At 32.4% G+C, this 27459-nt stretch overlaps 3 protein-coding genes across 4 annotated transcripts; 1 reads left to right on the top strand and 2 right to left on the bottom strand.

Annotated features, from left to right (window-relative positions):
- The first annotated feature begins 7859 nt into the window (after window positions 1–7859).
- Window positions 7860–9462, top strand: LOC137832463 (uncharacterized). Its single transcript, XM_068640640.2, has 2 exons — window positions 7860–8399; window positions 8543–9462. Exons 1-2 carry the CDS (start codon window positions 7955–7957, stop codon window positions 9283–9285), a joined length of 1188 nt encoding a protein of 395 aa, XP_068496741.2. The 5' UTR covers window positions 7860–7954; the 3' UTR covers window positions 9286–9462.
- Window positions 9463–12714: 3252 nt separating this feature from the next.
- On the bottom strand, window positions 12715–13798 carry LOC137824380 (fasciclin-like arabinogalactan protein 11). Its single transcript, XM_068630052.2, has one exon. The coding sequence runs from the start codon at window positions 13796–13798 to the stop codon at window positions 12926–12928; it is 873 nt and encodes a 290-aa protein (XP_068486153.1). The 3' UTR covers window positions 12715–12925.
- Window positions 12715–22478, bottom strand: BGAL8 (beta-galactosidase 8). 2 transcript variants are annotated; one of them, XR_016517730.1, is made up of 20 exons: window positions 21722–22473; window positions 21518–21613; window positions 21090–21202; window positions 20949–21015; window positions 20776–20868; window positions 20461–20604; window positions 20210–20298; window positions 19965–20070; window positions 19784–19871; window positions 19502–19620; window positions 18888–19046; window positions 18553–18743; window positions 18372–18466; window positions 18229–18281; window positions 17505–17614; window positions 17238–17351; window positions 16969–17070; window positions 16498–16709; window positions 16059–16383; window positions 15668–15958 (listed from the first exon to the last, which is right to left on the bottom strand). XR_016517730.1 is itself a non-coding variant. In XM_068629933.2 (19 exons), the coding sequence occupies exons 1-19, from the start codon at window positions 21884–21886 to the stop codon at window positions 15851–15853; spliced, it is 2496 nt and encodes an 831-aa protein (XP_068486034.1). In that variant the 5' UTR covers window positions 21887–22478; the 3' UTR covers window positions 12715–15850. The 2 variants fall into 2 exon arrangements, 1 of the variants encoding a protein (XP_068486034.1); XM_068629933.2 differs by lacking the exon at window positions 18229–18281 and having other exon boundaries at window positions 12715–15958; window positions 21722–22478.
- Window positions 22479–27459: the final 4981 nt, after the last annotated feature.

The raw sequence follows: 27459 nt of genomic DNA, 5'->3' as shown, positions 1-27459 counted from the left end.
CTACCAATGTTTTAACTACCAATTATTTAGATTCTAAATTTGGTAACAAAAACTTTAGTTGTTAATTAGATACCAATTTAGAAACCATTTAACAATAATAGAAATTAATTTAGAAACCAAAAATTTATTTAGTTCCTAAAATGGTCTCTAATTTAGTCACTATATCAACTAATTATTTTTGTTTATAAATTTAGTTTATATTTCATGATGTAACCATACACATAAGAGAATAAGAAACATCTCTTCTTCTTACCATTTTTTTTTATCATTTTCTTATATTGTATTAGAGCACCGATCTTGGTGCCCTGACAGCCTCTCCATTTTTATCCCTTAAATAAAAGATCGTCTGGCAAAAAAGGCATCAATAACGAGTCTGATAGAAACCTCGTACAAGGCTTCAGTGCCGAGCAAATTCAACAATTGGCAAAGACTATTTAAAAGTGACACGTTTGTTAGCTCTGCAGGTCTGCTTTTACGAAACCATGGATTTTGGATAGTGGAGCAACCAATCACAATTTTGGATAGTGGAGCAATCATCTGATTCACAATTTTTCACACACACTTCATCAACATTTATTTCAAATGTTAATCTGCCCATAGGCTCAACTGCACCCATTTCATCTATGGACACAATTAAATTCAATGGCAAAGTCACTCTAAAAAATGTTCTTTGTGTTCTTTCTTTTAATTTAAATCTCATGTCTGTTAGTAAGATAACCAGTTCACTAAATTGTTGTGCACAGGTTGCATTTTGCAGGACTTGACTACGGGGAGGATGATTGACTCGGGTAAACAACACACAGACTTATATTACATGTCCCTCTTCCAAACCAAGTCCACGCATCTCAAATATCGACCGACCCTGATTTATGGCACAAGCGCCTTGGACATCCTTCTCCGGCGTGTCTACAACTTGCATCATTCCCATTCAAAATAATTGTACTATTTATCCCAAAGCTAAACAGACAAGGCTACCCTTTCCTTTAAGCACAATAAAATCTCATCATTTAATCTATTGCATGGTGACACTTGGTCCTTATAAAACCCCAACTCATTTTGGGAAAACGTTTTTTTCTCACTATGTTGATGACTATACTAGATGTACTTGATTATTTCTTATGAATCACAAGTCTGAAACCCAACATCTCTCAGATTCATTCATTACTTTTGCACAAAATCAATTTCAGGCATCTGTTAAAACCATCCGTGTTGACAACGGATTGAAATTTATTTCTATGTGTAATTTTTTTCTCAAAAAAGGTATTGAATGTCTACACTCCTCAACAAAATGGAGTAGTAGAACGCAAACATAGACACATTTTTAACACAGCACCAGTCCTCTTATTTCAGTCCCATTTACCATTAGAATTTTGGGGAATACATTTTAACCGCCACATATATCATTAATCGCTTGCCAACACCTTTACTAAAAAATAAATCACCTTTTCAGATGTTATGCAACTTTTGGTTCACCTAAGCAAAAATTTGATCCGCGCGCTTGACAATGCATCTTCATTGGTTATCCTCTCAATAAAAAAGCATACAAATTATTTGATATAGATGCAAACACTTTTTTTACAAGTCGAGATGTCATCTTCCATGAAAGTGTTTTCCCATTCTGCCAACAGTCACAGACACAATCCTCACCTCCATCACAAGGTATTTTGCCCACTATTGACATTGACTTACCCACTTCTGTCCAACATTCACTCGATCAACCTTCTTCTCTTACTCATCACAATGCACCTGAACCTCCATCAAACCAACCTTCTTCTCCTACTCGTCATAATACACCTGAACCTCCAGTAGACCAACCTTTTACTCCCATGCCAAGAAGTCTAACACCCATTACCAAACCTTCTCAAACCGACCTTCCTGTTCGACGATCCAGTCGCACATCAACCCCACCTTCCTGGCTTCAAAACTACATAACGGATCCCAAGCCAATCATTTGACCACTGCCCAAGATCAACTGAATGGAACCAGGTATCCTATGCATCATTTTCTTTCTAATTCACGATTTTCTTCTACACATAGTGCATATCTTGCTAACATCACAGCCACCAAAGAACCTCACACTTATGCTCAAGCTATCCTTGATCCAAATTGGCAAAAAACAATGGACGAAGAGCTTTCTGCCTTGCAGCTAAATCGGACCTTGACACCGTTACCCGTTGGGCAGAAACCCATCGGATGCAAATGGGTCTATAAAATAAAGTGCAACTCAGATGGTAACATCGACAGATATAAGGCGCGCCTTGTCGCAAAGGGTACACTCATATTGAAGGTGTCAATTATTCTGAAACTTTTTCACCAACAACAAAATTAACAACTTTAAGGTGTCTCCTCACCATTGCAGCAGCCAACAATTAATTTATTCACCAGCTAGATGTGCAAAATGCCTTCTTACATGGCACATTGCATGAAATTATTTACATGGACTTGCCACCGGGCATCATCGACAGAGGGAGAACATTGTATGTCGACTCAACAAATCCTTTATGGTCTCAAACAAGCATCTCGGACATGGTTTTCAACATTTTCTCATGGGATTAAATCTATAGGATTTCAAGAGTCAGATTACTCTCTATTCACAAGACAAAATAACTCATTATTTACTGCCCTTTTGATTTATGTGGATGATATTCTTTTGACATACAATGATTTGACAGAAATTCAGATTGTTTATTACAACAATTTCGCATTAAAGATCTTGAAGACCTAAAATATTTTCTAGGGATTGAATTTTTCCGTTCCAAAGTTGGTATTTACATGTCCCAAAGAAAATATGCGCTTGATATTTTGTAGGATACGAGACTCACAGGTGCTCGTCTAGACAAATTTCCAAACAATACCTAAAACTCACACCTGTGGAGAATTATTAAAGGATCCAGTCAAATACAGGCAACTCGTGGGACGACTGATATACCTCACAGTTACTCGGCCTGACATAGTATTTTCGGTTCAGACCCTAAGTCAATATATACAAGATCCACGAAAACCTCATTGGGATGCCGCAATTCGAGTCCTAAAGTACATCAAAGGATCACCAGGATAAGGATGGTTATTGCTATCCAAAAACAATCTGACATTGACAACTTATTGCGACTCAGACTGGGGAAGACAAACGTATCAAGATCATCAGCGAAAGCAGAATACCGCGCGATGGCCAATACTTGTTTGGAGATAGTTTGATTGCGATATCTATTGGATTTAAAGGTGTCATGTAACTTGTCAGCTCAACTTTTTTGTGACAATCAAGCGGCATTACATATAGCAACAAATCCAGTATTTCATGAACGCACAAAATACATTGAGATATACTGCCACATTGTGCGAGAAAAATTACAAGCTGTGATAATCAGTCCTTCATATGTATCGACACAGTATCAACTCGCATATATTTTTATGAAGACACTGAGCAAGGAATGGTTTTTGACGTTACGACACAAGTTGGGGTTCATTATCTTCCCCTGCCAACTTGACGGAATATTAAGAAAATAATAATAATTAAATTATATGCAATTATTGTATATAATATTGTACCCAATTATATGCAATTAATTTAATAATGATAGAATCTCATAATTAGTATCCTACCAGGGAGAATTTTATGCCAACTTTCATTGAATTTGTTTTTGGATAAATTTAAAGTCTTTTCCTTTTTAAGAATATATAAGGGTATTGTATCTAAATTTATAAGTTGTTAATATATAACAAATTTTTAAAAAATTGAATGCTTAATACATCAAACATATTTAAGGTTTTAAATAAAATATTTATTTTGATTTAAGCTTTTGATTTTTTTTTATATTTTGATTTTATTTTATCAACACAACCAATACATTTTTGTTAATCTCATGAAACCTAATAATATGATCAAGGTTCAAAATTTATAAGTTGTGTGACACGTGAAATAAACTAATAAGTATTAAATTAATTGAGACAGAAAACATAAAATAGTTAAATTAAAATATTTAATTTATTAGATACCCAATTTTAAAAAATCATTAAATAATTTGAAAAAAATATAGCTAACATCTAAATCAAAAGTTATTTATGGATTCTTCAGCATGGCTTTGTTTAACTAAATTTTGTGATTAAATCATCCATCTTTTCCTAGTTCTAAATCAAATAAACTAAACTTCGACAATTTGAAAAATTAGTATTAAAAATAAGTTGTGGATGAGAGCGAGTGAAATAATTGTCGAAGGATCAAAGTGAAATGCAAAAATTAAATTCAGGCCTAATAAATTACAGAAATAAACTTGGACTATTTGTGTTTTTGACTAATGTTATTATGTTAACAAGATGGAAATTTTGGCATGTTATTGTATTACGAAATATAAAATATAATTTTAATTTTTAAAATTCAAAATATAAAATATGATTCTAAATTAAGTAATTCATAATAAAATTATGGATTATAAAATTCTTAATATAATTATAAATTAAGTAAATTTAGAATTCAAAACATGGTTATAAATTACATAAAATATATTCTAGATTTTATAATATACCTTCAGATGTAGTTTCAGATTGTCTATTTTAAAATATAGCTTGAAAAAAGTTGTTTCAAAATATCTAATTCATAAACCATCATTAAAACAATAATTTCAAACTTCCATAAACAACAAATCTAGAATGTATTCTCAAGTACATTGTTCCATAATTTATATTTGACGTATTTTGAAATTAGTGAAGTTTTTTCATTAAATAATAAACTTGAATATTTTATTCAATATATCATAGCTATGGGCCAAATTTATATATAGATGACTATCCTTTAAACCAAAAATAATAAATACATTATAAAATTATTTCAGAGCGTTAACATTTAACTATTATAAATATTAGGTAATTGAAAAAATTACTCATGAAATTAATATACCAAAGCATGTTTTACATAAAAGTTTCAAATGTAAATATTAAGTAATTGAAAAAATAATCATCAAATTAATAAACCAATGCACGTTATACATAAATTTTTCAAAATGTGAATGTAGATGCAACTTTTCATTAATGAAAATACAAATACAACATTTTATATCTTATGCATATTTATACAATCTTAAACACTTTTTTTTTCTCCCTACCAGAAATAAGGATGATAGAGTCTCTAAAAGAACAACACAAAGAGAAAAAGAAAGACGTTACTTGGAACTAGTGCGGGTTTAGTGTCCCAATAGAAATGAAAGTTAATCTTTTGGTAATCATGCATTAGAAACGGCCTTTAATGGGACACAAATTTACAATGTACTGTTGGCTAAGCCTACATAAAAAATATATTATTTAACTACAGCGTAGGTTTGAGAGACACTAAAATAGATATAAAATTAAATAATTATTAAGAAGTGAACTTTATGCCTAACTCAACCTCATAAAACCAGTTTATAAGATATGAGATCTCCAACACACCCCTTACGCCGAGGCTAGCAACTCGTGTGTGACTATATAATATGGGTGGTCTGATAATGACCCGATAGCGGGTGACTTGATAAACCAAGCCTAACAAACAATAAGGAGAGCGAAATGACCACGAAGGAGACGTAGGAATTTTGGGATTATGAGTTTTAATAGTAAGACAAAAGAGCGAAATTGAAAATGTGAGAAAATGAAAATGAGACAAAAATGTTTTAATGTTTTTTTTCTCTCATTAAATAACTTAGTGTGGGCTAAGGTGACAATAAACGTCCACGTCACCTTAGTGTTGTCTAGATCTACTATAAATGTAATAAAATACTAACTTGCATTCACTTTGTGTTCCATGTATCATTTTGCAACTTATTTTTTTTATTGCATATAATTTTTGTCTTCATTCTAAACGCTAACTTATTATTATTCTTATTATAATTTTTAACTTGCATCCACTTTGTTTTCCCATTCCAGACACTAAATTATTTTAATAATTTTTAGTGTGAGTTAAAGGTCTCCATATTGGACACAATATTTGACATTTATTTTTGTGTCCAACTTGACGGCAATGCGAGTTGGCCCGCCCCGCATTTGGCCTGCAAAATGCGGTATGGGTTGACTCATCCCGTGTAGTGAATGCAGACTAATTTCTCTACACTGCCCCGCATAAGGGTCAGCCCACAGGTTTGCGGGTCAACCCGCATACAATATTTTTTTAAGAAATACAATAAAAATGTTTATTTATGAAAAATTGAATATAAAAGAATTTAATCAAAATATTTTTTACTTTTTGCATGGCTATTGAAAAATTATAAAAAATATTGAATATAAATTGATTATAATTGAATAAAAAATTGAACCTGTGTTTGCAAATTAAGATCTTGTCAAAAAATATAGAATAAACATATAATTAAAATTAATGGTTCAACTATGGTTATAGTACAAAATAAATTATCATCATACAAAAGAAAATATGATTATACTCCCGCAATAAACCTAGAACATAAAGACAGAGAAACAAAAATGATGGTTAAACTACTTTAGTCCAATTTGAAGAAACATTATTGTCATTTTTTTCTTTCTAAACATAGGTGATTGACATAAGTAAACAATTTTGTTCCTTTTTTTTTTGTACGGGTTAGCGGGTCAACTCGACCCATCCCATTATTGGCCCGCGCGAATTACAAGTTATGTGAGACGGGCTTAAGCGGGTCGACATGTTGAATTACTGAGTCCTCCCACACTTTTTACTAACGGGTTGCGGACTGACCCACATAGCTCGCTCCGCATTGCCATCCATTGTCCAACTTGAGTAGACCACACCCTTACTTCTTTTTTTATAACTCCCACTTTTTTATTGGCCACTAAAATAATTTTTTCTTGCAATGTATATGAAGTAACAATATAAACTAAAAAAGAAATTAATAATTTTTCTTATAAATATTTACTTTCAGAAGTTTTGAGATGGTTATAGTATTACATCACAATTTCATGTTGAAAAGACAACTAAATGGTTAAAAGAATAACATTTAAAAACTATTTTAAATAAAGTGAGACTTTTAACATAAGGAAATAAATTGTCTAGTTGTGACTAAAGAACTAGAGCGTTGACAATTGAGATTTCTCAAATGTTATTTGTTTTGCATTTTTTTACCTTGCTTGTAGTATTGGTTAAAATTTAGTTGTGTGAAAGAAAATTTAGTGTGGACTCACAATCTTAGTCATAGTTTATTTGTTTCTTGAGTCAAATTAAGAGTTTCATAGTTGTCCAATTTAAGTTTCATATACTTTGATCTATTTATGACGGCTACAAGATCCAATAATTCTTATGTTTAAACAGAAGAATTAAGGTGGCAAAGGCAACTTGCATATAAATAGTGGCAGCTGATGCTGTTCTAACTCAATGCCATCAATAGAAGCTGCTTCTTCTCAACTCGATCGAAACCCATGTTACTACAGCTAATGCTCTACTCTTAAGTCACCATCTGTCTTTAGTTTCATGACACAAACGTAACCATAACGTTTACGTGTAGCTTAGTATTGAAGCTGATCATTTGAAAATAGAATAAAATAAGACAAAAGTTATGTTGATGCATGGCGTTATGCATGCTTTCGTTCATACCTAGGTTCTCAATTCTTGTGTCTATAGTACTATAGGTCTATCATCTTCAAGGGTCTTCTGTAGATCCTACACAAGTCTTTTTTTTTATCTTTGGCAAAAAAGAACGTGCTACTCAACCCTATTAATCATGCATGCGTTGCGTTTACGTGGTCAATAAGTAACTTTTGAACTTTAAAAATTCATACGTATTACACTACTAAGCAACTACAAGCTTTTGAAGAGTTTAGAATAAGGATCGTAGCAAAGCTTAAGGCCGTACTTCAGGGCTAATTTTCAACCCAATTCCTCTCTCTATATATTCTCTTTCAATGCATGCTCTCTTCAACATCCTCTGAGTCATTCAAGAAGTACTTGAAGATCATCATATCATAGCAGAGGACAAAAAACAAAAAGAAAGGTGCATTGTAGATCACGAAGATGGGTGGAAAAAAGTGGAGCATCTTGGTGGCCATCTTCATCTTACTTATTGCCATGGAAGCTGCCATAGCTCAAGGTCAAGGTAATGGCAATGACAAAGGTAAAGGAAATGAGAATGGAAAGGGGAAGGGTAGTGATAATGGAAAGGGGAAGGGTGAGGGTAGTGATGATGGAAAGGGGAAGAAAAATAAAAAGGATGATGGAAAGGACAAGAAGCCAAAAGAGAAAAAGCCAAAAAAGCAACGTGATGAAGCCTCAGATTATGACAAGATGTCAGCACTGCCATCAGGTCAAGAACGAGGGTTCTGCAGAACAAACACCACCTGTGAGTTCAAGACCATTGTTTGTCCATCCGAGTGCGCAGAAAGGAAGCCCAAGAAGAACAAGAAGAAGAAGGCATGTTTCATTGACTGTAGCAGCAGCACATGTGAAGCCACCTGCAAGGGTAAGTTCCAAGGAACCTGAACTTTTGTTTAAAAAATTTATATTGGTATATATAAAAGAGTAAAATAGTCCATGTACTCAATCATCACCAAACAAACCTAAGAATTGAAATTGGAACTTATGTTGAGTTTGCTTGTTTGACAGTCAGGAAAGCTAACTGTGATGGGTATGGATCTCTGTGCTATGATCCTCGCTTTGTGGGAGGTGATGGTGTGATGTTCTACTTCCACGGTGCCAAAGGAGGAAATTTTGCCATTGTTTCTGATGAGGAGTTCCAAATCAATGCTCACTTTATTGGGTCTCGACCACAAGGAAGGACTCGTGACTACACATGGGTGCAAGCACTTGGTGTCATGTTTGACTCACACACTCTTGTTATTGCAGCCAATAGAGTGTCTCATTGGAATGACAAGGTTGATTCTCTCACAGTGAAGTGGGATGGTGAAGTGATCAATGTTCCAACTGATGGGGAGGCTGAATGGAGGGGCAATGGAGATGAAAGAGAAGTGGTTGTGGAGAGAACCGATGAGACCAACAGTGTGAGAGTGACGGTTTCAGGTTTGGTTGAGATGGACATAAGTGTGAAGCCTATTGGAGAGCAAGAAAACAAGGTTCACAACTACCAACTGCCACAAAATGATGCTTTTGCTCATTTGGAGACACAATTCAGATTCAAGAAAAGCACAGATAAATTTGAAGGAGTTTTGGGTCAGACTTACAGGCCAGGGTATGTTAGCCCTGTGAAGAGAGGGGTTGCTATGCCAATGATGGGTGGGGAGAACAAGTACCAGACTCTCTCTCTCTTTTCAACATCATGCAAACGGTGCATGTTCCAGAGGCCATCCACCATAGCAAGCACTGAAGAAGGACTTGTTGCTCAGTACTGATATCATGCTTCATCAAACATATAAGATTTTCTTAGTAATCAAATATTTAACATCTTGCATTTGGTTTGTTTCAATTGTATTAAAAAAATAAGGGCCTGAAGTGTTGCCCATGATCATCATTAAATTATAGTGATTGATGAGTATTAAAGATATGAAGAAGTGTAGTCTTCCAATGCATCAGTTTCTCGATAACGTACCCCAAATTGAAATTGTTTAGACATTTGAAGGAATCATATAAAACTCCAACATGGTTTTTCAATGGCGTGTGTCAAACACTTTGCTATAGTGTCAAATTAATAAAAAGAAATTGCGGCTCCCACACACTTCAAATATGGTCCGACACAAGTTGATCGAAGGTACAATTATTTTTTGGCTTAATCAAATTTATTTTTTCTCATAAATTTTGAGTATTTTTAATTAAATCCTTACTATTATTAGGGTTTTTAATTGACTTTTACAATAATAAAAATTTAATATATATACGGAAATAATTTTGGATGAGTTGAAAAGTAAAAATGAAGTGGAGTACAAAGAATGATTGAAAATGAATGTTATTTTGTTTGATATGTCAGAGTATGTTTTTTTTTTATGTGATTAACTTAAAATAAAAAATTAAGAGAAAAAGTAGGAAAGTCATATAAAAACGTATATTAATATTAATTTAAAAAATTAAAAAATAGTTTTATTTTTTAAGTAATTAATATAAAATAACAAAATATTTAATTGTATTAATAAAATAAGATATAAGGTAAAATCGAAAATAAATTGTATAAAAAAAATGGTAACAGATGGAAAATCCCGATAGATTAAAAAAATTTAACTTGTGTTTAATGTTTATTTGTTTTTGTTAAGTGTGTGACATGACAGTTATTAAGTACACAAATTTCCAGATGTTTCTGTACCTAGTATTACTAGACATTTTAGAGAGGAAGAAAGGAATAAAATATTAAAAAAATATTAAATAAAAACTAATTTTAAAGATTAGTTACTATATTTATTAAATTAGATATTATTTTAGAGATTAAAAAAATTATTAATTTAAAATTTATTTTTTATTATTGATAAATAGTTTTTAAATTAATATTTAATTAATTACCAAATTTAGAATTTAAATAATTGATAGTTAAAACTTTAGTAGCTAATTAGATATCAATTTAGAAAATATTTATCTATACTAAAAATTAATTTAAAAATTAATAATATTTTTAGTGTTTAAAATAATATTTACTTTAATTATAATAATTTTCTAGTAATGAAACTAAGTATTTGAGATAAGTTGCGGGGTTAGAGTTATAAGCAAGCCCTCTATGTAATAAAATGTTTCTGCAAACTTTTTTGCAGTTTTATTTAACATAACTACACGTGGATCATGTTCTTAAATTTCAATATATTATTAAGACTACCCTGTACCAAGTTTAGGTTTAATTCTTAGGTAAGGTAGATAGTGAACTCCATGGTCCTAGATATTAGGAAAATTCAGGTTTTTTTTTGTTTTTTTTATGTAGATACAAGATGAACACTTTTGAAAACAATAAGCAAATAATAGAAAATAGAGCAAAAATAGAATAACGAGATAAATAAAACCTTCTCAATTTGAGAAATAAAAATTCACCGGACCTAGTTTAAAAAATGCCTTCACTATAAAAGTAGAATTACAATATTTGTTTTTCTTATTATATGAGGATAACACTCAATCTTATCCAACAAGAAAAGAATACAAAATTTCTAAGTCTTTCACTAGAATTTTTAATCTCACACTATGGTGGATATCTCTTCTCTCTATGTTGCTCTTCTTACTTGCTTCTATTTTTCTCTTCCTTAGAAGTTTCCTTTTACAGATAATGAGAGAAAGACTTCTTCGTGAAAAAATTAATGCTCTTTACTTTTTAAGAGAGTTACAATTTCCAAAAATCTTTTTAATGACTATCATTGAATATATTCAATGGATTGATTACTAATATTAATTGGTCATAATCTCCCATTAAATTAAGGAGGGATTTCCAATAATTCTCTCCTTAGTTGACTTAATTGAGGGTATCAATAATTTAACTCCCCACAATAGTGTTACCAATATTCATTGGTCATAATCTCCCAATAAAATTAAGGAGGGATCCCCTAACATTATATAGGCTTATGTCTTCACCTTTTAAGGTTAGACTAAGACACGGACAATAAAGTTGATAAGGAAAACCTTTTAGGTTGTTCTAGATGTGAAAGTGTGGAACTGTTTTGCTTTAACACAGCAATTCGCATGTTATTATCAAACAATAGTTGGATGCATGTATCTATGCAAATGTTACTTAAGAGGTGCAAGGTGATTATACAGGTCGAGTACTCACATCAAATAGAAATGATTTGGCCTAAACATTTTTCTTTGGGCCATTCTGCTTACTCTGATATTTATAGCAGATCTATAACTGATTGAAGTCTCATTAAAATAAAAAATGTTTTTTTATCCACAAATAATAAATAAATTAATATGGAACACTTGAAGGATATTCTAATACTATTACAAAAGAACCTCCAACCAAATCTAAGAATTACAAACTTTTGTATCCCAAAACCAACATCCTCCAAAATCCTGTTCACTAATAACTACATGAACAACAAGTTGCTAAGAAGTCTTACTAGAATAAGAAATGTGTGGTCAAAGTCATTTTGTTTTACTTTTGCAACAGGTAGAAAAGTTATTCTCCTTTAATTGGTTTGTAACATTTACAATGGTTATTATTATTTGATGATTTCCTGCCTGGAAAATCAATTTTGATAACAGAGGGAACATATATACTGTTAGGATGGCTTAGGAAGGTCCAAAATTACCTTAAAACCTAAATGGTTAAAAACTTTAAAGATGAAATGTTAGTTTTTATTTTAATTGACAGTTGTAGGGTCTTTCTTACCAACTAATAATCAAAAACTCTAAAATAGATTTAATGGTAGTCTACACTGTGTTCTTTAGCTTCCTAATGGTGTACCATATTCTTATTCATAAAAATATCATACTCTCGACAGCAGAATTATATTCAGTACCACGTGAGCTATTAACTCTTTACAAAACCAATCAAAATTTGGTGTAAAAGCTTATTAGCTTGCTAAAAGCATGTCTTTAAAAGCTACTTCAAGCATATGGCTAACTAATGACTGGGGTTTATATTTAAGGTTTGTCCCGAGGGAAACAAACAAGTAATGTCTTTCTGCAAAGTGAAACCTTTTTGTTTTGCAATGCAACCTATTCTTTTGCTTAAATTAGCCTAATACTTTTTTCCTGCCTCCTTTCATGACCCAAAAGGTTTATAACTAGTGAGTGTTAAAACTCAAAAAACATTGAAGCATGACCTGAAATACACCTAACAAATTAGAGATTTTAATTATTGAATTTGAGACAGTAGTCATGATTTATTTTTCTTGACATTAGAAACATAGAAAATATTGAAGCAACCTTTGTTAAGTTTACATAAATAATATACTGAAACAAGCATAGCATATCTCAATAAAATCAGAGGGATATAACAATCTCAGATCCCTAATCCACTCTGATAAATTCACCACCAATAGTACTCAATACTCACTCCTCTCACGCAATCATAGCACTCTTGAATATTAACTGCATGGTATATAATGGATTAGAATCTATTTTGGTTTATGATGAGAAAACAGTCATGAGAACTACTCCAAGAACAAGGGACAGCCACTTTCCGTACACATTGATTTTCACAGTGCCAGAGTTATCCTTTGTGGAATTAATCTGAGATGAGTCTGAGGAGTCTGGGGACAGTGAATTCTCTTTATCCGCTTTAGGAGCCTTTGCAGATGGTTCTGGTGCCAAAGAGGGTGATTTTGCAGGTGCTTTGGCCACTGCAAAGAAGTCCATAGGAAGAAGCACCTTTCCTACCTTATAAATAGCAAGATGCTTATCTGTGTATACAATGCCTGTGATAGTGGTGTTAACCTCCCCTGTTGAGATGTTCACACTCCCTCCGTAACTTATCACATTCAGTTCCACCTTTCCAGGTTTAGCTCCTGCAAGTGTTCTCACAGGGTTGGTTAGAGTATCAAAGTTGGAGCTCGACACATAGTCTGAAAGAACATGGAACTGTAAGAGCTCGAGCTTTTGGCCATCAGAAAGAGAGTTGAGGAAGCCTGCTTTGAGTTCAGAGAAGGAACTGTCATCAGGTGCAAGAATGGTGATGCCACCTGATTTAGTAGTGAGGAGCTGTGCATTGAGTTGGTTGATCAATTGGGTGGTCTTCATGAGGCGGATAAGGATGTTGAATGACTTGGCCTGCCTCAGGATTCCAACAATGTCAACAGCTGCGGTGTCAGGAGTGGCATCACTTGGTGACTCTGGCAACGAGGGAACCAAAGGTTTAGGGGCTGCAGCTGGTGGTGTAGGAATAGGTTGGGGTGGTTTTAGAGGAGAAGTAGCTGGTGATAATTGGGCTAAAGTGGTGGTGAAATACAGAAATGAAACTAGCTGTACTAGTGAGAAGGAAAAGAGATATTGCTTTTGCATCGTGATTTTAGTTCTGATGTATGAAGGCTCAGGTGCTTTTGGAAAACAAATCAAATGTAGGATTTGTATTAGCAACGAGCACTTGATGCATTGATGATATGGCAGAGATGGATTTTATAGAGCAAATCTGGGAATGTGAGACAATGATAGTTAGGTGAAAGGCTTTGTTTTAAAACATTAAATTGTGATTTCTGAACATACACACAGTTGCTAGCTGGTAAGGATATTGAGATGTTGCATCAATGATGATAAATGGATGAAATCATGGAGCAGTGTTGTTTTTATGATTGAAGGCCACACCAATCTCCAATCGCTATCAATTGATTTTGTGAACTGTAGTGTCTTTTGCCGAAACCATTCTAACCAAGCACTATCTTTTTTCTGCAGTGAAGATAGGTGAAGGAAAGAGTAGTTTATCCATCATCATGAGCAGGCAAAACAATTTCCATAACCAATTCTCATGGAACCCGCTTCTGCGATATGTTCATGGGCCCCAAAAGCAACAGCCCCTCACGCTCCCAAACAAGAACGATCCTTCGCACAGGTTCTCTCTGTTTCATAGGACTTCCCCTCAAGCCAGTTACTCAAGCCTTGCATCAAACGCAATTGTGTCTCCATAAAGATCACGAAAGAAGAATACAGAAAAGGGCTTCTCAATTGCAAGAACAATCTTCACGGAAGGTTAATCTTGGCCAAAGGAACCCAGAACCTCCAACCAGGTCTCCTTCGTTTGTCCCAATGGGGCAAGGATTCTAGCCCCAACAACTTCCGGGAAGAACAAAAGCTTCTTCATTCAACAGAATCATGCTGGCCCTTGGAGTTTCATAGGTGATTTTAACTGTCGGAATTTTTAAGAGATTGGTTCCCGTTTATCCTTCATGATGTTAAAAACATGGTCATCCCCATACAACTAACTAATGACGAATTAGTTTGGGAACACTCATCTTTAAAACTTTCTTTTAAATTGGGAAGCAACTTAAAAATCAGAGACATCCCAAGGAAGGCTAATTGTACTTTATCGGTCTTTTGGAACCCTCCTTTGCATGGTTAAACTAAGTGCAAGACGAATGGTTCATCCCGTGGCAATCACAGGGCGAGTATCTTGGGGGCTTCTAGCTTAACTTGGGTGTCTCTGCATGCTTTTTTGCAAAGCTTAATGAATTTATTATAGCCATTGTAACAAAGCAGAAAGGATGGAACCATTTTTCAAGAACTCAAACTTGGTCCCTGGAGACTTAGAAGTAGGTGTTAAGTGTATTGATATAACCAAGAGCATGAAACTTGTCGGTCATATATACCAGAGTAATACTTGTGCAGTTCACTCCGTAAATGGGTTTTGTTGGTGGAATTCTCTCCCTCAGTTCATAGCTACTAATAGGAGTAGATATTTGTTTGTGTTGGGGTTTGGTTTCTCCTCCCCTTGCCTTTTTGTTGTCACTCATTTTGGTTTAATGATATTTCTTGGCTTGCTGTCCCTGCAGAGTATCGTAGGGGATGCAAATCTAGTTGGGTCCCCTTCGGGCTCTCCTTTGCACCAGCTTGCCTCTTCTAATTGAAAAAAAGGGTTTTGGCAGAGTCTAGTAATGCTCTAGTTTTGATACAGAGGTTTACTACTAACGAAGAACATGGTGAGTGTTGATATCCTCAATATTCATGATAAAGTTTCCCGAACCAATTACTGACAAATAAAGGCCAAACATGTTCGTAATGAAACAGTGATTATATGTACTGCGTATATGATTTATTAATCTAACTTATCTTATCAGAAAATAGCCGTACTGTTCATCAAGAGATCAATTTCTTGTATGGCTTGTTAGAAACCTTCCTTTCAAGTTTCAAGTAAAATATACCACTATCACACATCATGCATGAGCAAGACCTTCCTTCTATATTAAGTAAATATACACTGTTTTCCCGGTTTACTACCAGAATTGCATTTTACACATTGGCTTATCCAAGATCATCTTCAATAAAGAGTACAAGACACTTGGAGTGCGGAATGCTTTTCTGCTGTGTCTGAGCTAGGAAGTGGGAAGGTTTGAAGCGAAATATCTATGCACAAGAAGCTTCAACTGCTAAACTCTTTGCTACTCCTTTACATGGATCTCCAAATGTATCAAGTGATAGTCCAACGCTACAACTGTTTGATCCAATGCAGGCCTGTTAATTAATACGAGTCAGTATAATCCAAGTGAAAAAAAAGTAAAATTGACTACACAAAAGGCATATATGAACTTTTCAAGAGGACTCGGGACAACACCTTCTGAACAATGGATAGAGCCTTATTACTTCTGCACCGTCCATGTTTGAAGTTCCCACAAGTTCCATAAGGCGTTCCAAAACTTGCAAATTGAATGGAAGAGATCGCCTGATTAGGATAAGGACACTCCAGTGACAGTACAGGCCCTGCTTTTGTATCTGAATTCCACAAGTCTACAGGTGGAGGGTGAGATTCAGATACATGTGAACACACGCTTCCTATCTGTTTTGTAGCAAAAGAGATTTGCGTAGGGTCACCTCCACTTTCCTCAAACAATACAAGTGTATTGCTATCTGGTTGTAACCATGATCGTGGTACGTGGTATCTGCATGATTAGTTACTCAATTAGTACCTAACAGGATTGCCTTCACTTCCTTCAAACAATTCAGGATTAATTTCAAGTTTCAACTTCTCTAATGCAAAATATTTAACTACTTACAATGTCTGTGATGGTTTCCCACAGTTCTTGAGACATTTGGATGAACTATAGGCCCCTCTATAATTGCAGGAGTCAGCACAACCGCCATTTGGAGAGACATATGTAGGCCAGTATCGCCCAATGCTCTGTCCATTCACCCAAGCCTCACCTTTTCCCATCCCCGTGAAGTCAATAGCAACTGGGTTACTTCCCGAGGGAGCAACAAAGTTTGTCTAATACAACATGTATTACCATTAGTTAGCAGTAAAATCATCTGTCTTAATAGTACCATTCCCTTAGTTTTCTTTAAAGTATGTGTGATTGTGAAGATATCAGATGCAAAAACATGGTTGAATAACCATGGCTTTGGACAGTACATAAACCAAGGAAACCAAATAGGTTCAACGATACTCTATTATGCAGTTATAACAATGAGAATAATTTAGAAAAACTCGAAAATTTCAATGGACGCTATATTCGTATAAAGATTACCTTGTACCAAGTCAAGGGTTGATTTGTAGGTAAATCAGATTGAGAGTTCCACTGTCCAGAGCTTCCACTTGATGGACCTAAATCTTCACCTTTAAGGCCAACCTGAATTTACAAAAATACAGATGGTGTATTCTGTCTGTGCATGACTTCAATAAAAAGAGGACAACCGAAATCCAATTTACTAGTTCAGTTGTATCTGTCCAGTTAAATGAGTAAACAATACTCAAAATGGGAAAAAAATAACTGGCTTTAGTTAAGCTGAGACTAACCTGATATGTCCACTGTTGGGAGGAGAGATCAACAGTGCTTCCATTCTTCAAACCTTTCAATATCACTGGACCAGTGATCCCCGCACCCCATGTGTCAAAAAAAGCTCCATAGTTCTGAAGCACGTAAGGTTTGCATTAGTTGATGTAGTAAGAGAACAGGTTTGATGATAAAGTGAAAGGATATTAGGAGGGAAAGCCAATGCATATATAAACCAAAATTGCCTCAGCCTTACATTCTTATATACAACATAAGAAGTAAAGACAAACCTGAAGTCCCACGGTTAAACTCAGGAGATCAATCATGTTCTTCCCAGCCACTAGTTTGATGGGGATGTCTACTTCGACCTTAGCTTTGTTACTGTTTCCCGTTCCACTCCCTGAAAAAGTTGTACATAATGTCGCAGATAAGTATTATTGGATAAATCGCAGAATATTCCGTAGAAATAAAGAAAAGGTTGAACATTTTAGGAAGAAACAAGGACAAACAGCTGATCTTACTCTGTTAATCTTGTTTTTATTTCACTACATCTTTAAAGGGATTAAATTTTGGGATGATGTTACTCATACATCAATTTATACAATGAAGTTTACAATTTGAAGAGAGACATGACATGGGACTAAAAAAGACAGAAGTGTGAGATACGAATGGAGATAGAATGTAAAAAGTATATGCATCATTACTCTAAATTTTTGTTGCCAAGGATGCACAAAATTAAAATTATGTTCATAATTCCTCTTTTATGCATTTAATGTACCTAGGATTTGGTAACATATTTTACATTGCTCCTGATAAAACTGGTAAGTACTAAGATTTTTGCTTGATGTTAGTTATATGATCTATATATTATACGTTTAAATATTTAAGATTGCAAACTAGCTTGAAAGCTTTTGGATCTGCAGCCAAGAATATTGTGTTCTTGATAATCAGGCTAAGGATCTATCATGTGTGGCCTGTGGCCAAGCATAGTTGGAAGATAGAGACACGGTATACCTTTGTTATTTATCTTCTGACTGTGGCATAGTGTTTCCCCACCAGTGTCAGGCCTTAAAATATAGCCAAGTAATTTAAAAAAGGCATGGAGGCACTAAACCAAACATTATCATCAGATGTCGTTGCTTTTAATTTTATTTTACCTGCAAGCTTCCCATTTATGAAAGCATGAAGGGCATGACCAAGGGACTCAATGTGAAGGACAGTTTGAGAATCAGCATCATCTTCAAGATCAATACTGCAGAAAAATATTGAAGTGTTACGTGGGGTAGTGAAAGGCAAGTCTGAAGAATGATTCCTCAACCTTGAAGGCACACTATATACCTTGACGAGTACCACAAATAATCACTTTTATCAGCAGTTGTATTTATTTGCTCCAGTAATCCAAATTTTGAGAATGAATCTGCCTTCGAAATACCGACGGGTTCACTAATCCAATTCCATCCTGAGCCAGAACCAACCTCTTCTTTTAAGGACTCAGTTCTGAAGCTTGAAATCATAGATGCAGAATTAATCTGCCATACCGGAATATAACTGTAGGTTATACTATTTCTTGAACTAGAAAATATCTAAAGTGTAGATAGATTAAGCACAGCATATTGAAAGTAAGTTGATTCAATTTAACCATCTATTTTTATTGGAAAGTTGATGAGGCAAACCTTTGCAGTATTAAGCACTACATTCTTGCAGTCTGGTAAGATGCTCACAGACCATGCAGGCAAGTGATATGAATTTCCATTAAAGGTCACTGTTGCATCAGATGTGGCAATGTTGGCAAGGAAGGCTGCACATGCAGATCCTGTCTTGTAAACTGCAGCCTGGATTTGAAAAGTAAATGTTAAAGGAGGTAACTAAACAATTCATCACATCTCATCTCACTCAACAGCTTAAGCCTTTGGGATAATTAGATTTAACTCTTAGTTTGTTGCCGCTAAGGCACCAACCATTTATGTTCCTTTCTCCAGCATTTAAGCTCATGGGATGGTTCACAAAACAGCATACATTATACAGAAAAGAGACTAAACCTTTATAAAGCATATAAAACAACTATACCCAGAAAATAATAGATTAGCACTAGCAGACAATTTTCTGCAATCAATAGAAGGTACCACTCACAAAGTTGGGAAGGCGACAGTAATCAGAGAAATCTATGACAAAATGACAAAGATCCATGGATCTTCACACTTTTCAAGGGATATTTCAGATTAAAATTTGAAAATATGAAACATTTAAGGTTCCAAAAGATAATCCAGAGATCCTGCCCGCTTATCACCTCTATATTTGGTCCAGGAGTTGTAATGGTTGGATCAGTCGCTATCAGTGCTTCTTCACAAAGCTTTATGGCCTTATGCACATCTTTAAGGTGGCCCCACTTAGGCTGCCTAACAATTCCTGCATCATGCACTTCAGACAGTTTAAAAAAGAAAACATATATTTTCACTGTGATAATGTTTGCGTATCTTCTTGACTTCATATAGAATCAAACTTGACCAGTTTATATAATTCTACAGAATCAACAATTAATATGAGATACAAAGGTTGAAAGACTCCATACCATACTCGTCAATTGGAGCATCATAATCATAACTAGTAGAAATGAAAGGTCCACCAGAGCTTCGGCCAAAATTAGTCCCTCCATGGTACTGTTTCCCAGCAAGGAACAGAAAAAGTTGTAGCATCAGCTCTTTTCCTATCTTGAATAGTTTAAATCCTTAAACAATATTAAGTTGCATTACCATATAGTAATTCTGAAAAGTTCCACCTCGCTGGTAAAAGCGTGCCACAGCAAAAGCAATATCTTCCACTGGTCTGTAAGGCACAGCACCGCCAAATGAAAGAAACCTGCAGTTTCACAGAATTCAAAAGGTTACAACAAAAAGAAAAGTGCAGTTGAATGAGAAAGGTGATACACAAACAATCAGATCATATTTTGAGTATGACATTCAAATAACTAAATGATTTATATAGAAAAGGAACTAACCATCCAGTCCAGTTCTCAGTCCAAATTTTTGGTTTTGAGTTAGAGTTTGGATTGAATTGATCGCAGTAAAATCCATTGCATGCGTTAATCTGAGTGTAGTTAAGATTACAAATTATGAAATAAACAATCAAGTAGGATAATTGTAGACAGCAGCATAGTAAGATTGCTCTATTCAGGAATCAGGGAAATAGACAATGTAGCAAATGAACTACATGACAGTTTATGTTGATGGCTAAAAGGAGAAAACTTACAATTGGGTCAGGAGCATCTGCCTGTTGGCACATTACCCAAGGAACCCCTGTATCAAGAGATGTTGCCATTGATGCTGCCCATTTGATGTAAGATTTAGCAGCAGGACCATAGGCCGCATCAATGTTTCCATACTCATTTTCGACCTGGCATTAGAAAGTATACATACTAGTATTACATAACTTTTTCATATAAAAAAATATGCAGTAGGCCATTTAGAATTCGAGACTCTCTGTCTATACTACTCTTCCACCAGTGGATGCCACAATTTCTTATAAAAGAAAATAGACATGTATTTAATGAAGTTTAAGAAAAACCTGAGACAAAATAATAGGTCCTCCCTGTGATGCATAGAGGTTTTCTTGCTTCATCATATCCACAATCTTAGCGGTGAACCGCTTCATTTCGGCCTGAACACAAATCAATTTCTCATGATTGAAGGAAGCAGATGCAGCAAGATGAGACACGGAGAAAGAAAAGGAATAATTACCTCGAACGGTTTGTTATCAGTTCGGAACTGAACTCCCGGAATAAAATGTAGCCAAAGAGGGAAACCACTGCTCAGAAAAGTTTGGTCATGATCAGATAAGAAAGCCCTTGTAAAAAGAAACATATAAAGATCATATTTTACCCGTAGTTCCATTCAGCACATGCGTATGGACCAATCCGGAGATGCACGTATAGACCTGCTGCTGCTACAGCCTTCACAAATTTAACCAAATCTGCCCTACCTTCAAAATTATACTGCCAAGCCAAAGTATACAATCCATCATTGAGTAGATCACAAGACCCCAACTTTATAAGTTGTTTTTAATTGACACTGAAGAATTCTCCACCCAAATTCAAGCTTTTATGAACAGTAAAAAAATATTTTCAAACAATGATAATTTATTTTCCTAAGCTGCAGAATTTTACTTTTGGTTTTGATTTGGACCCTCTATACACTTTTTACTAGCTTGAAAAATAAGAAAACACATCCACAAACTCAATAGAATGCAAGACACAGTGAAGGACTGAAACAACACAAAAATGGTAATAGTAACATTAACAGAACAGAACCTGGCCTCGAACTGGTTCGTGTAAGTTCCAGAAAACATAAGTCTCAATCACATCAAGTCCTCCATCTTTGGCTTTCTGAATGAGGTCTGGCCACATCTGCAACAGCAAAAATCATCCCTTTTAAGTCCAGACTTCAAGGACACATGCAAAAAAAGGCGAACGTGTAACATTGAACAGACACATAAAGAGGGTAATGAGCAGAACCTCTGGAGTGCTACGAGGATAATGAATAGAACCAGAGACCAACACTCGGCGCTTGCCGTCAATGACCAATGCTCTATGGTCATACGTGACATTTGCGCAAAACGCAGCAGGGGAATAAACGCAGAAGAACCAAAGAAAAACAAACAGAACACGTGTCGCTCTCATTGCCTTTTGGGAAAAGAACCAACAAAACAACAAGGGAAAGATACCCTCTTTGTTTTCACTTCTTATATATTTAAAGACACAGGCTTTCTTAAAAAATTTGTCTTGAAGCAAATACTAAATCTGGCTTTAGGATATAGTTAAAAAGAGAGAGAGAAAACTTAAATGGGGTTGGCTTTCTAAGACAAGCAAATCAAACTTGCACTCTTGAAGCACTTCATGTATCACAGTTTCTTTCTTATGTCCTTTTTCCACATGCATGCGTGTGAGTGCAAGACGTTGTTGCTTGGCCGTTTTGTGAAGAGACAAGAGTGAGAGTTAGAGGAAGTTATGACTTTGAAATTTGATAAACTTGGAGGGTGGGAAGAGAATCAAGTTACATGGGAGAAAAAAAGTGAAGAACAACTTTGTTAATGGGTTGTATTTATTGCAGGCATTGAAGGGCACGACACGCATGCAAATAGTATTATAGTATTTAAAAGGTTGTCAATGTCGTGATCATCTTCTTCAGGTAATGTTCTCTGCTTCTGAGCTCACTCTGCCGCAGCTTTTGGTTTTAGCATGTCTTCGTTTCTGTTTGGATTTGTACTGTGTTAACTTCATCATGAACCATAACTGAAGCACCTTGTTTTCATTACGACCGATTTTAAATTATTAAATCAATTAAGACCATCACTCAGAGATTATCATGACAGCAAAAGCAAATAAACTTAGATTATCACATAATTATGGTTTCAAACAAATCGATTGGAAAATACGAAATTATTTTCTACTGCAAAAGTATAACTTAATTTTTCATCAAGACGTGGTTAAAATTAATTTAATAATAAAATTTTGTTAAAATTTACGTTTATTTATTATGAAAATAGTATGAGAGTTGTTGCGCGTGGTATTTTTCATCTTGCGTCAGCCACTGTAATGATGACATCATGTTTTGGCATCTCCATTGCACGTCCTTAACTAGATTCTGAGAATAAAAATTTAGATTTTATTTAAATTTTACATTGAAAATATGACTTGGTTGTGAATAATTTATTTTTCTCAAAACATTTTGGTAAAGAAAAAGCTCACAATTTGTATAACAAAAAATTGTAAAAACAAATAGAAAATAAATGTATAACAAATGGCTCACAAAAAATAACATAAACAACTCAAAAATAAATTTTGCGATTAAATATGAAAGGGAATGTCGCACGACAGTAACGTAGTACACGGTCACATCACAACCGTTTATTTTATTCATATGGCAATATAATAATACTTATTATTATATGCATATTTTTAAATTTATTTATATATATCGTAATCTCTTGTAGATTTGTAAATATAACAACACTCTTATCAATTAAAAAATATTGAATGACTAGATATTGAAATGTATTAGTTTATAACTATGAGGTAGTATAATACATTTTTTAAATTATTTTATTTTAATAAAAAGTTACTTTTTTTATTTTCTTACAATTAAGCTGGTGATGTATTATTTTTTATATATATTTAATAAAGATATAAAATCAATATTACTAATATATTTTAAATATATTTTATTTTATTTTTCTCACGTGCTATACGCACATTACTGTTAATTGAAATATATTTATATATTTAATTTATTTTCTCATTATTTTAAGTAAGTTTATTTTATATGAAATTAAATCAATCTATATTTTTAAATCAGAATAAAATATTATATAATAAAGCTATATAGAAGTGAGAATCCATCTTTCTACTCTAAAAAATAGGAGAATTTGTCACATAGAGAAACATTTCTAGTTATAAATATATTTGGATTATTATTTTATTTATAGAAAGTCCCAAAGAGAGAGAAAAATAATTAAGAAGCTAAAATTAATTTATTATAAATTTAAATTTAAATTTTTATAAAATTATATAAACCAATTAGTTTTATATAAACTAATTTTAATTTATGGAAAAAAATCAAATTCTTTTCTTAAAAATCCTTAAAAAAGTCCATCCAAAATAAACATTAATATTTTTTATAATTTATATTTATATATAAAGGGAATTTTTTTCTTTAATAATTTTTTTATTTTATTTTATTCTTATATTAATATTTGATGATTTTATTTCATTATCATAACATTGTGTCATTTTCTATTTTTTTTTAATATTTAATATATGTGGAAGAATAGTTTTGAATTGAAAGAGAGATGTAGAATTTTTTTAAATATTTCAGTCATTTTTTATTTGTTAAATATTTACTAAATAACTAAATATTCTTATAATTAATTAAAACTGTTTTTAGAAAAAACAAATATACTGTTTTAAATTTTAATTGTAAAGTAGTTTGTTGTCAAAAGTGAAACAACAACACCGTTTATTAAGACTATTTATTAGACGTGAAACAGTTCTTACAACTTGAAAACATTTTTTTTTTTTCATATCACATCTCTCTTAAAAATTAAATTTGTTATCTTATTATTTAATTTAATTAATATTTTTTATTTAATTTTTAATATTAAATATAATTATATAAATATAATAAAATATAAATACACAAACGTTATTTTAATTTAATTAACACCTTTTATTTAATTTTTAATATTAAACATAAATGATAAAAATAAAAAAAACAAATTCACATAATAATCAATAGCGTTAAAAAATGAATGGCATTGGTAATCACATTTCTAATTTAGACTATCGAAGTAACAGTATGTCTGCATAAAACAAAGTAAAATAATTCAAACATATAATTATTATTATTAAATAATTTCCAAAATTCGTGACTCGTGAGTTTATTTTGTCATTATTGAATCTTTAATATAAATAATAATATATCTTGATTTTCCACACTTATTTTTGTATAATAGCTGTACTGGTGTCGGATTTTGGCATCTAATTAAATTGCAATTTGCTATTATTTTTTATCAATGTAATTTGCTAAATTTAATTCCTATATATTGGTTGGTATTATTTTGAGTGAAATAAGTGTTTATTTTTAAGCATTTTTCCCATAACTTAACAAAATTAAATTATTTTCTTACAATAAATTACGATAATTGTGTCATTACAATGGGGTAATCAGATTCACCTCCATTAAATATTAATTATTTCACTTTTTGGTTTTTTGTTATCTATATATTCAGAATTTTTAAAATATTAATCTATTTTTTTGTCTGAAGTGCTTGATGTGTGGCACAAAGACAGAGAAAAACCCGATTAAGGCCAGTTAGCCAATTGAAGATCACAATCTTGTTGACCATGTTCAATGCTTTTAAACATTATTTTACTTAGGATTATTATCCATTGCACTTTAAAAAATGCCATTCATTTATAAACAAATATTAAATGTTGATTAGCATGTTTTTGGTATTATAATATTTTTATTACATTTAAATTACTGGTATAATAATATTATAAATCTATTTTGGCAAAATAATATATTGTCTTATTTTTAACATATTAATCATATGTTTATCTTTACATCAAAAAAATATTTAATAATATTATGTATTATTTTATTAATATAATTTCATCATGCTTCATTAAAATTTATTTTATTTAATAAAATATATTTTAATGTTAATTACTAGTTTTTTTCACTGTTGCTAATCACTTTCTTCCCCACATCTTTTTTATACTAGATTACATTTTACATTTAACTTGTTTATGTCAAAAAAATTTGATAGATTCTTATCACGATAACATTTATTAATATGACTCGATATATATATATATATATATATATATATATATATATATATATATATATAATTATCTAATACTTCTTAGTTTAACAAATCTAAAATCATACTCAAGAAATAATACACAACCATCTTCATACAACCTAAATCACAACAACTCAATTTTAAATAAACAAGTAATTTTGGATTAATTGCCCTCATCTAAAGATTGTTTGTCCATCAAGCAATAATAAATAAAATTAAAGTTAAAAGTACATAAAAGAAACTCCATAAATATAAGAAGATATCACCTAATCAACAAAAACACTTATCAGAAGTTGAATAAGTTGAAATAGTAACTTTCTCATCTTGTTTATGGAACATGTAAACTTTAAAACATTCAAATAATATAACTATAGAAAGACAAGACAGAAAAACTTTAGAATAAAAACTGAATTTACTTTGAAAAAAAAATTATGATCATTCAGGAATTATTATAATTACTCACATTCTAATAGATAGAATATGTTCAAATAAAGGATGAGAAAATCGTGAGAAATTAGAGAAAAAAAGAAAAAGAAAAAGAGAACATAAGGAGATAAAGAAAAATTATTCTTTTTTTTTAAATGAAAAAGGAAGAAGAGCTTAAACATGTTGGAATGATTTGTATAAATAAATATTGTGAATATCTCACGTAAATTTGCATTTATAAATTTACGTAGACAATTTAAATATTTAATAATGAAGACTTAAAATATTTTTGAGTTATACGGATATAAATAAATTAACTACAATTCTAATATTTACCTAGACAAAATAAACAAAAAAATTATAATTTTTCAAAAAGAAAACTTACTCTAATATACAAAACAATTGATGATAAAATATTAAAATATTCAAAATTAAATTTTATAAACCAATTCAATAGTATTCAAAACTCTTTCTTTCAACAAGTTCATAGTTTACTCAAATGCTAATTATTTAGTAAAAGAGTCTAAACCTCAATATCAAAACTAATTTCTTAGTTAATTTTGTTTCAAGCCAATAAGTTATTGGGAAAATTAACAAAGATATACTTTCCGCAATAACTGAAGTTATAGTGAACCTATCACACAATAAATTATTACATCCAGAAAAGTTATTAATTTCAAAAGGTTAAGTCTTCTATATGATCATCATTATTGTATTAACAACAATGATTGTAAAGGTTAAGTTGGTATAAATAACAACACCTATGACAAAACAATATATGTCGGTGTGTCAACGTGAATTATGAAAAAATATCCAACCATCATAACCTTAAATTTTAAATTTCATGAACTTAATAATGCAATTAAATTCTATATTATTATATTAAAAGTTAATAAAAAGAATTATAATATATTCACTCATATTAACATATTTTGATATAAGATAACTTGTTATACATAATTTTTACGTAAGTGACATGTTATACTATATAAAGAGTAAAATAATTGTGTTTTCGGTCCAATAACATAAGAACAAACTTAAAAGTGTAAATAACTCTTCAAACAGGTAAACTTAAGAACTCAGTACATGTTTACATTAAATTAGTTTGTAAGCAAATATTTTTTTTTTTTAAATATCACTCAAATAAATTCTCAAGTTTGACTACGTAAAAATTAGAAAAGGGCAAGTGTGGTGGAGGTGGGACCACACGGTAAGAATGATCACAACAATTCAATGGAATATGCCTTTTGAACGACCCAGATTAAAATTGATGGAGTGAGAATCGAGGACTACCAAATCACAATCACTTGATCGCACATTCTTCATCCAATGGCTATAAAGTAGTCTCGTAAGTAAATGATAAAGTGTTCGCGAGACACACAATAAAATTAGAGAGAGGAAATGAGGAGTGTAGAGATTATTAGGGCAAAAGTGATACCCTAAATCCAATGGTCTAAA

This window comes from Phaseolus vulgaris, chromosome 11 (assembly GCF_051622355.1).
Source record: "Phaseolus vulgaris cultivar YP4 chromosome 11, ASM5162235v1, whole genome shotgun sequence".
In the NCBI taxonomy this organism is placed as follows: domain Eukaryota; kingdom Viridiplantae; phylum Streptophyta; class Magnoliopsida; order Fabales; family Fabaceae; genus Phaseolus; species Phaseolus vulgaris.
Note: the sequence above shows the minus strand (reverse complement) of the source record. Positions and strands in the feature narration are given on the sequence as shown.

Excerpts from the sequence above, each read along its gene's own strand:
- LOC137832463 (XM_068640640.2), top strand. The coding sequence starts at position 7,955 with ATGGGTGGAAAAAAGTGGAGCATCTTGGTGGCCATCTTCATCTTACTT. Across the intron at positions 8,400-8,542 it reads ATGTGAAGCCACCTGCAAGG|TCAGGAAAGCTAACTGTGAT; the intron begins GTAAGTTCCAAG and ends CTTGTTTGACAG.
- LOC137824380 (XM_068630052.2), bottom strand. The coding sequence starts at position 13,798 with ATGCAAAAGCAATATCTCTTTTCCTTCTCACTAGTACAGCTAGTTTCA.
- BGAL8 (XM_068629933.2), bottom strand. The coding sequence starts at position 21,886 with ATGAGAGCGACACGTGTTCTGTTTGTTTTTCTTTGGTTCTTCTGCGTT. Across the intron at positions 20,605-20,775 it reads GACCTATTATTTTGTCTCAG|GTCGAAAATGAGTATGGAAA; the intron begins GTTTTTCTTAAA and ends TTCTAATGCCAG. Across the intron at positions 18,744-18,887 it reads TAGTGCTTAATACTGCAAAG|ATTAATTCTGCATCTATGAT; the intron begins GTTTGCCTCATC and ends CCGGTATGGCAG.